Raw genomic sequence first — 10,526 nt, forward strand, 5'->3', positions numbered from 1 at the left:
GGAACGGCTGGAGTCCTGCGGTGAGAAGGCGCAGCGAGAGGATGGGCAGTGCCGTTCGTGCACACCCATACCAACGATGGGGCTAAATCTGCATGAGGCAGCCTTTCTTCCAGCACGTCCGAGAGCTTGACTTTGCTCTTTGCTGTTCTCTTCGCACGATTTTGGGGCTATAAATAGATATGCATGTTCCTCCGCCTGTATGATTAATATCAGGGCTAGACTGAAGCATCAGTTGTGATTAATTCTGGTCACAGGTGCCCCTTTGTAACGCTCCAAGTGAAGGTAACGGAATGAGCTCCCACGACACTATCGGCAAAATACCGAAGGAGCCACGCACATTTGCTGGGAAACTTCAAAACAGTTTCTGCTTAAAAATACTCTGAACGTGATAAAATATTTCATTCTGTGTGCTTTGGAGATTTGTTTGAGAACTAGAGCCACCGTTACTGTGGAGACCTGCTGTTTGGTTTCTCCCCGAGCCGGGGGCCTGTTTTGCGGCGGTGTGGCCGCTTGCTTTGCAGAGCCCACAGAAAATATTTGTGAGGTCTGTGTGGGGGACGTTCCAGAGCGATGTCTGCAGTGCAGAGCTCAGTCCTGATCTGGGCAGCAGTGTTTCCCTTACAGAGGAGTTGGAAGGGGAAAGGATTTGAGACCCACCTTCCACATGGCATCAGCAATTCTCTTAATTTCCTACACAAAACTTTGCCTTTCCATTTCCCCCGGCTGTGTCCGTTCTGGCAGATGATCTGTCTGCAGCACATTGCGTGACCAGAGGGAAAAGTGGGATTCGTTCAACTACCGCCTGGTTGAAGTAGCAAGGCAGAGCTGCAGGTTTCTTCCTGCTGTGCCATGGGGAGCTGGGCAAACGAGACCATCTTCTTGGCCATCAGAGCCACAGACCCCTTGACACACTGGCACCTGCAGCGTCTGTGGGCAGGGGTTACTTCTCAGTCTCTAACTTTTCTCCATGAAGGTGCCGCCCGTGTTCTGAGTGTCCCTTTGCTTGCAGGCTGGACGGCGTTGCATGAGGCATGCAACCGGGGTTACTACGATGTTGCAAAGCAGTTGCTTGCTGCGGGCGCCGAAGTCAACACAAAGGGGTTGGATGACGACACCCCACTGCACGACGCAGCGAATAACGGGCACTTCAAGGTTGGTTTTTGCTGGGTTTCGTAGCTGTGTTTCTAATGACTTTTTTTTTTCCTTGTGCTTCAAGCAGCCAACTGTGCAAACACAGAGCTTCTGGTTATTTTATTATCATTTGCTGCTGATAGCCATGTAGTGGGCAAGAATTTCCCTGCCCCAGTGCTGTTGAGTGTTTTGCTTTGTCTTCCCCTGTGCAGAGGAGAGTTCATTCTTCTTCTGGACTAGGACAGGCAACATGGCTTTGTATCTTGTCCTTCTCCCTGCTTCCCTCCCCAAGATGGTTCATGCTGCTGGTTTTTGTCCTCTTTCTTATTGACGGCTGTTAGTACCGTAAGGTGTGTCCTGAGGACATTCTGCTTGAGGACACCCCCCTTTCAGTTATATATGAAAGTCGTACAAAAAGCCTGGAGTCGAAACATCATGAGCATCTTCAAGTCTCAATTTCTGTTTTCAGGTGGTGAAATTGTTGTTACATTACGGCGGGAACCCTCATCAAAGCAACAGGAAGGGCGAGACACCTTTAAAAGTAGCTAATTCTCCCACCATGGTGAATCTGCTCCTGGGAAAGACCACGTACCCCTCTAGTGAAGAGAGCTCAACAGGTGAGATTGACCTTTATGTGAACATGGGAGTGATGTTTGTGGCCTGCAGCTGTCTGTTAATACAGAGACGTTAAGAGGACAGTGAAGTTAGACTCTTGTCAGAATATCTGCACGCTGCTGCCACGGTCAGGAGTCCATCTGTAGCTGTAACCCAAATTCAGACAACATAACTACCAGCCTTTAGCTCCGGGAGCTCTAGCTGTTTGCCCTGGAAGCCTACGTTGTGATCACTTGCCTGGTGCAATCGAGATGTAGGATTGGAAGCCAATTGCAGGTAAATGGATGTCTTACCTTTAAAACGTGGGTAATATTCCAGCGTGTGAGTAGAGAAGAGGTTTGCGTGCACGTCGTGTATTCCCATTCCTCCCCGGCCGGGGGGGCACGGCGCTCGGCGCTGCGGGCGCTGACATTTCAGGCGGTGCTCCCGGGCCGTCCCCCAGCAGAGCACCCTGCTAGAGCCTGTCCTGCAAGTGCCACCATTGCGGCTGTGCCAGGTGGGACACGCTGCAGGTTTTAATCAGTGCTAATTGGAGTTTCAGTCTTACGGGGAGTCTTGACCTACGCTGCTTGCAGTCATAACCCTGTTAAAAAGTTTTTCTCTTGATAGACCCTGGATGTTGTTTTGAGGAGCACCCTGTGCAGGTTTGAGACTGGATATAGCTATCCCTGTCTAAAAGATCTCCCAACCTGGCGTTTCAAGCTTTCAGCTGCAAACTTAGCAAAGGCTGGGTGAGGCAAAGGGCGGCAGGGCCGTCGCAGGGGTTCACGTCTGCAGCAGACTGATGCTGTTCCCTCCCCGAAGCCCCTCGCAGCCCATAACGAGTTGTTCTTCTCTCTCTGCAGAGACCTCAGAAGAGGAGGATGCCCCTTCCTTCGCTCCCTCCAGCTCTGTTGATGGCAATAACACAGACTCAGAGTTTGAGAAGGGTTTGAAGCACAAGCCCAAGGCCCAGGAGCCCCCCAAAACCATCACCCCAGTGAAGGATGAGTATGAATTTGATGAGGACGATGAGCAGGACCGGGTCCCGCCAGTCGATGACAAACATTTGCTGAAAAAGGATTACAGAAAAGAGACTAAAGCAAACAGTTTTATTTCCATACCCAAAATGGAAGTGAAAACTTATACTAAAAATAACACAATTACACCAAAGAAAGCTGCCCACCGCATCCTGTCGGACAGCTCGGACGAGGAGGAGACTAGCGTTGCTGTGGGGACGGGGGAGAAGCTGCGACTTTCGACCCACTCGATATTGCCCAGCAGCAAGATTCGGGAGCCCGCCAGCACAAAGCTGCAGAAGGAGAAAAGCAAAGTAAAAAAGAAGCGGAAGAAGGAGTCGAAAAGCAAAGAGGTTCGGTTTGGCAAAAAAAATGACAAATTTTGTTCCTCTGAATCAGAGAGTGAAAACGTGGAGAGTGAGGAGGATGATAGAGACTCTCTTCAGAGCTCTAGCTGTGTAAAGGACTCCAGGCTAGTGCTAAAGGAATCCTCCTTGTTTAACTCTCTGTCTGCCTCATCGACCTCTTCTCATGGGAGTTTAGCATCCCAGAAACATAATCCCAATCTTACAGAACAGCACTCCAAGCACTGGAGGACGGACAATTGGAAAACCATATCTTCTCCGGCTTGGTCAGATGTCAGTTCCTTATCGGACTCCACCAGGACGAGACTGACGAGCGAGTCAGACTACTCGTCCGAGGACTCAAGCTTAGAGTCGCTAAAACCAGTCAGGAAGAAACCAGAGCACAAAAAGAAAAACACCCCACACAACACTGTTTCTGAGAAAAAGAATTCATTCCATAGTAATGTGGATGGAGCAATTCCAAAGCTGGACAAGGAGGGGAAGGTTGTTAAAAAGCATAAAACAAAACACAAACATAAAAACAAGGAGAAGGGGCAGTGTCCCATCAGCCAAGACATTAAAATAATCAAAACGTTTTCTTTTGAGTTTGAGGACTCTAAACAAAAGCCTGAGAAAGGCTTGATAGTAGAGACAGAAAATCCAGTCGAAAACAAATTGAAAGTGTTAAAGCATGAGCGAGAACACAGTAAGAAGGAGGAGAAGCTCCCCAAAGGTAAAGCGGAGGAGAAGGAATGGTTGTTTAAAGATGAGACTGGAAAATCCTCGAAAGAGGAGAAATCATTAAGAAAAGTCAAAGATGGTAGTAAAGACATGAGCAAATCCTTCAGAGAAGGATTAAGTAAATCAGAAAAAGAGAAACCTGTAAAGGAGAAGTCTCCCAAAGAGGAGAAGCCGAGAATACACAAAGAGGAGAGAAAGAAGAAGTCAAAGGACAAGCAGTCAAAATCTGAAAAGAAGAATGAGCTGAAGGAGGAGAAGGTTGCTAAACTAGAGAAGGAAAAATCCTTCAAGGAAGAGAAAGAAAAATGCAAAAAAGAAAAACTTTACAGGGATGAATCTGGGTTTGATGAGTTTAATAACAAGAACCAATTTCCCGAAAGCGAGGACACGAAGTTCAGCCTTTCGGATGATCAGCAAGAGAGGTGGTTTTCAGACTTGTCTTCTGATTCATCCTTTGATTTCAAAGGTGAAGATAGCTGGGATTCTCCAGTAACAGATTTCAGGGAGATTAAAAATGACACCGTGGCAAAACTAATCATAGAACCCATGAAAGAGGAAATTAAAGACAAGAAAAAGGAAAACAAAACAAAAGAGAAGAAGGAATACAACGAGAAACGTAATGAAAAGGACACTTTCTTAAAGAAGAAAGAGAGGGACTATGTGGACAAGAGCTCCGAGAAGAAAAAGGACCAAACGGACAGACACAAAATTACTCCCAGTTATTTGCCTGAAAAGGATAAGAAGAGGAAGGATTCTGCAGAGAGCGTCAAGGAGAGGAAAGAAAAAGATACAGGTGAAACCAACAAAGACAGAAAAGATTCCTCTGATGGCTCTAAAGATCGAAAAGATACCAAAATGAAGCAGGAGGAGCCCTATCGAGATGACTTTAAAGAATACGGCTGCGAAACGTTCTTCAAGGATAAGTCTGACCCCGAATTCAGCAGTAAAACTCTGGAGAGTTGGGAGAGGCACCATTCTGGGAAGGAAAAGGAGAAGAAAGATGCTCCCGATAAAGAAAAAAAAGAAAAGCTGAAGCCAGAAAAATATAAGGAAAAATCCAAAGAAGGCGACAAGGAGAAAAATGAAAAAGTTGCTCCTGAGAAAATCCTGAAAGACAAAGAACTAGACAAGAATTTCAAAGAGAAAAAAGAAACTAAGGAGAAATACAAAGATCTGCACAGCAAAGACAAAGAAAGGAAGAGTTCTTTCGACCAGGTGAAAGAGAAGAAAGAGAAAAACTTCTCCGCGGATCGAGAGGACTTCTCCGAGAAAAAGGATGAGAAGAAAGGCAAGGAGAAGAGCTGGTACAGCATTGCAGACATCTTCACAGATGAAAGCGAAGACGAGAGGGATGATTACAGCTTGACTGGGTTCAAAGTCAGCGACTCCACTGGGAGCGAAATGCATCGGCTGGACAGTCTGCAGGAGAAGGACGACGGCACAGCTGCCGAGAAGGAGCTGTACCCTGACAAGCACCGCAAGTACTCCTCCGACCGGCAACATTCAGGAGAGAAGCAGAAAGATAAGGACTCCAAGGAGAAGAAAAAGGACAAAGGAACATCGGAAGGGGGAAAAGAGAAGAAGGAGAAGAGTTCCTTTGAAAAACACAAAGAGAAGAAGGATAAAGATTCTACCGAGAAGTACAAAGACAGGAAAGACAGAACGTCCATAGATTCCACTCAAGAGAAGAAAACCAAGCAAAAGCTCCCAGAAAAGGTTGAAAAGAAACATGCCAGTGATGACAAGGTGAAAAGCAAGCATAAGGAGAAGCCGGATAAAGAGCATTCCAAAGAGAAAAAGTCTTCAAAAGGAGGGGAGTCAGAGAAGAGTCTGCTGGAGAAACTGGAGGAGGAGGCTCTGAATGACTATAGAGATGACTCCAATGACAAAATCAGCGAGATCTCTTCTGACAGCTTCACGGACAGAGGGCAAGATCCAGGACTGACCGGCCTCTTTGAGTCTTCTAACCTCTCTCTTACTGATGCCGCTGAAGAAAAGTTTAAGGACTCTCTCCCTTTACCCTGCTTGCAGGACAAACTCAAGGAGAAGGAGAGACACAGACATTCCTCATCTTCGTCAAAGAAAAGTCACGAGAAGGAAAAAGCAAAGAAGGAGAAGACGGAGAAAAAGGAAAAAACAGAAGAATTCAAAGACTCCAGCAGCAGAAAGGATTCCACTCATTACGAAAAAGATTTCTCTGTGGATGGGGAGGCTTTTAGCACTTCCTACAACATAAAGGCAGATCCTGATGAGGAACCAGAGAAAAGCATTGATTACTTATTTTCTGAAAAGAAAGATAAAAATGATTCTGAAAGAGAGCTGTCAAAGAAGGCGGAAAAAGAAAAGACTTACGGTTCCAGCACCATCAGCACAGTTAAAGAGAAAAAGAAGCGAGATAAACACAAGGAAAAATGGAAGGAGGAAAAGGAAAAGCATAGAGACAAACATGCAGATGGTTTCTTTAAACATCACAAAGACGAGTCAAAGTCAACTCTTAAAGACAAGGACAGTCCTCAAGTTACCACCTTTAAAGATAAATCAAAGGAGGACAACCTCAAATTCGGTGAGACCAAACTGAAGGAGAAGCTCAAGGAGAACCAAGAGAAAGACAAATCAGAGTCAATAAAAATAAGCAATGGGAATGAAAAAATAACCCTTTCCAAAGACAGCGGCAAGAAAGATGCCAGGCCCAGGGAGAAACTTCTGGGAGACGGTGATTTGATGATGACCAGCTTTGAGAGGATGCTGAGCCAGAAGGACCTGGAAATCGAGGAGCGCCACAAAAGGCACAAAGAGAGAATGAAGCAAATGGAGAAAATGAGGCACAGGTCCGGAGACCCCAAATTGAAGGACAAACTTAAAAGCTCAGAAGATGTGCGCAAGAGGAGTCTGGATCTGGCAACGAAGAAGCCGTTAACGCTGGATACGCAGCTCAAGGACAAGAAACTTAAAGAGCTGGGTCCACTGACTCCTATACTGTCACCGGAAAACAAGGCACAGCCTGCTGTTGGGACAGACTCCAAGGACTGGATAACGGGTCCTCAGCTGAAGGAGATCCTCCCGGCGTCTCCCAGGCCCGATCAGAACCGGCCGACGGGAGTCCCGACCCCGGCATCCGTCGTCTCTTGTCCAAGCTACGAGGAGGTGATGCAGACGCCCAGGACTCCTTCGTGCAGCAACGAAGACTACACGGACCTGATGTTTGAATGCGCGGACTCGCAGCACTCGCTGCCCATATCCACGATGTCCATGAACGCCTGTTCTCCATCCTTCTTCGACAGATACGCGAATGTTTCCAGTGGGCTCCCCGAGAATCCGAGTCAGACCCCGACTCGTACCATACCCTCCACGAACCTTTATCGTTCCATCTCAGTTGACATCAGAAGGGCACCTGAAGAAGAATTCAGTGTCGGAGATAAATTTTTCAGACAGCAAAGCGTCCCGGCGACATCAAATTACGACTCCCCAGTGCAGCATTTAATGGAGGAGAAAGTTCCCCTTCCTTCTGTTCCTGATGAGAAGTTCCAGTGTTTATCTCCTGGGTATTACTCACCAGATTATGGGGTTTCTTCACCGAAAGTGGAAGCTTTGCACTGTGCGCCGGGAGCTGTCAGCGGAGTCGCCCAGTCACCCGAAAGTGTCTTTTCTGGTTTACAAGCAAAATCCTCCCCTTCGCACAGAGATGAATTGCTGGCTCCTTCGGTGGAAAGTGCTCTTCCCCCCGACCTTGGCATGCCCTTGGATACCACGGAAGAGCAGCAAGCTACTGCCTCCATTATGCCGCCAGAATCTACCTACTTGGCACCAATTGAAGAAAACCATTTTAGTTCAGGTATGCCAGAACAAAACAATATAGACTGGGATAACCCTCCTTCCAGAAACCCTGAGACCGCCATACCTCCCAGCCTGATGGGTAACCCAGCAGAGCACTCTGTCAGCTGGTCCATGGGCTCAGAGCTTCTGATGAAATCTCCCCAGAGGTATTCAGAGTCCCCTAAACCTCCACTCTGCTCCTTGGAGCCAATTCATCCCACACCGGTAGCCTTCATTCCCACAGATACTTCCTACCCCGTTTCTCCCATATCGTACCCTCTGTCAGTGTCTGAACCGGGGCTCGATGAAGTCAAGGAGGATGCTGAGGAAGCCGTTCCAGGAGAAACAGCAAATGCCGAAGAGCAGGCGCCGTACATGTCCCCTACTAGGTTAGACACATTCTTCAATAACTGCAAGCCTCTTCCAGAAGAAGCACCTGAGATACCTCCAGAGCCCCCGTGTATGCCAGCAGAACCTCAGGCAGAAGTTGTTAGTGCACCAGAAAACAACTATTTGGAAAACAATAACGCCGCGCCTGCAAATACAGAGGAGGCGGTAACGTGGCCTGATCCCTTCACCAATACAGAAGACGACTTGGACCTTGGCCCCTTCTCGCTACCAGAGCTGCCGCTCCAACCCAAGGATGTTGCGGAGACAGAGATGGCTGAGGCAGAAGTGGTAGAAGAAGGCCCAGCGGCAGCTTCAGAAACAAGCGCTGGGATCATTAAAGCCAGCGTGTCCGTAATAGCATCCGGTGAGCCGGAGGAGCCGCCAGCCAGCCAGGCAGCTGCTGTCCTGCCCGTGGAGACGGAGCCACAAGCAGAGGAGCAGAAATCAGAAGCGGCTGCACAAGAAGCCACCTCAGAAGCGCTGAACGTGGCTGAGGAGAAAGGAGCAGAGGACTCGGAAGCACAAATTTTCCAACAGACCCCGTCCGAGTCTGCTCAGGCGGAGAGCAAAGAGGTGGAGGCTGTGCACGAAGACCTGTCCTCTTCTGGTGGGGTGGCAGAGAGCAGCTCCCAGACCTGTCCCCCACCCGCGGCCACCGCCGAGGGCAGCGCTTCGCAGGAGGGTGCTGCGGCACGCGGTGGGAGCCAAGTCCCTTCCTCCCAGGCAGATGCACCTCCGGGCAACGCTCAAGCAGAAATTGTTGAACCCGTACAAAAACCAGTAGCAGAAGCTCCCAAACCGCCCAAAATAGAAGAGATTCCTCAGCGAATTACCAGGAACCGGGCTCAGATGCTCGCCAACCAAAACAAGCAGAACGCCGCCTCTTCTGAGAAGGAATTTCCTCCTGTTTCTGCGCCCGCCACACGTGCCAAAGGCCGCATTACAGAGGAGGACGATTCCCAGGCTCAGCACCCGCGCAAGCGCCGCTTCCAGCGCTCCAACCAGCAGCTTCAGCAGCAGATCAACACGTCCACCCAGCAGACGAGGGAGATGATACAGCAAACACTGGCAGCTATCGTAGATGCTATAAAACTGGATGACATTGAACCTTATCACAGTGACAGGTCCAACCCCTACTTTGAGTACCTCCAGATCAGGAAAAAGATTGAAGAGAAGCGGAAAATCCTCTGCTATATTACCCCCCAAGCGCCGCAGTGCTACGCCGAATACGTCACCTATACAGGCTCCTACCTGTTGGATGGCAAGCCTCTAAGCAAGCTCCATATTCCAGTGGTGAGTCCCCTTCTCTCTTTAAACCGCAGCGTCAGGGACTGTCCCCTCCCTTGCTGCTACAAACACGGCCAAATTGTCCCCTCTGCGTCGTGAGCGCCCTTGCAATGCCGATGGCACCCCGCCATGGCTTTAGCCTACTTTAGAACGTGCTCACGACGACAAATCTAAGCCTCGCTTAGTGGATGGCTGCGTGATAAATGCATCCTCTGCGGTGCTGTGTTTTTACAGAGAAGACCTTGGGGGCTGTGCTTAGGAACCTGAGATTTGTTCAGGCTTTAGAGCGAGTTCGTATGAATCCACTGGATTTGAGGCTGGAAGGCAAAACTGCTTTTATAAGCAGTATAGTGATGGGGTAATGAACCTAGAAGACTGTAGGAAAAAGATGGCTCTTAACTCCTGCCTTCGTTTTCCCAAGCACCGACGTTTGACTTGCCGATAGCACACGCTCCTTGGCAGTGGGATCTGCATTTCACTGCTGTGCTGCATGAGTGGACTTGCTAATACAAATGCATCGATAAGCTTAACGCTGCGGGCAGTAAATCTGGGATCCAGCCTGGAGGAGGAGGGTCGATATGACCGACCACGCTAGACCTTGTTCCGTGCTTCAGGCAGGGTGAAATACCCTGGTCTGCGGGTATTTCTGTCGCCTGTTCAGAACAGCAGCGTGGTCCAGGCATGAATTACCGTTTGCGTGAGTTGATACACGCTTTGTCTGCCCCAGCAGCGCGGAGGTTGTAGCCTGTGTTCGCATCTGCTTCCTAGACTAACCCAGAGCCGCCTGCTCCTCTGTTCTGCAACCTGGGCTGTGCTCGAGGAGCGCCTTGCTCCCCAGGAAGGCATAGGACAGATGAGGACACAGGCACCCTTCCCGGCACGCCGACTGGGCTACTCCCAGCCACGTTGCTCCAACAGCATCATCCCCGTCGTCAGATGTGCTCAGGCCCCTTCACAAGCTGCCCTTGCAGCACGTGGGGTGATTTGGGCTCCGGCTCTGCAGGCTGAGCTCGTCTCTCGGCACTGGACTCCTCTTGCCCTGTTGTCTCACCCCTCGCTGTGGTCTGAGCACTGGCGGGACGTTGTCCTTTGCCTCCTGCCTGCTGAGGAAATAGGCGAGCGGCGTACAGCACCCCGCGGGGTGGCACCGGCTCCCCCTCCGAGCCCTCGGCCAAGGTGCATTTCGGCTAGGGGCTGGGGGGGGCGG

At 49.5% G+C, this 10,526-nt stretch overlaps 1 protein-coding gene across 1 annotated transcript in view; it reads left to right on the forward strand.

The window, feature by feature from the left end:
• The window catches only part of ANKRD11 (ankyrin repeat domain 11), a 12,398-nt gene extending 2,980 nt beyond the window's left edge, over positions 1-9,418 (forward strand). The window contains 3 exon segments of the mRNA XM_010287761.1: positions 1,010-1,152; positions 1,601-1,748; positions 2,592-9,418. Of these exon segments, the coding sequence (XP_010286063.1) occupies positions 1,010-1,152; positions 1,601-1,748; positions 2,592-9,418 (7,118 nt within the window).
• Positions 9,419-10,526: the final 1,108 nt, after the last annotated feature.

Source organism: Phaethon lepturus, unplaced genomic scaffold (genome assembly GCF_000687285.1).
Source record: "Phaethon lepturus isolate BGI_N335 unplaced genomic scaffold, ASM68728v1 scaffold23305, whole genome shotgun sequence".
NCBI lineage: Eukaryota > Metazoa > Chordata > Aves > Phaethontiformes > Phaethontidae > Phaethon > Phaethon lepturus.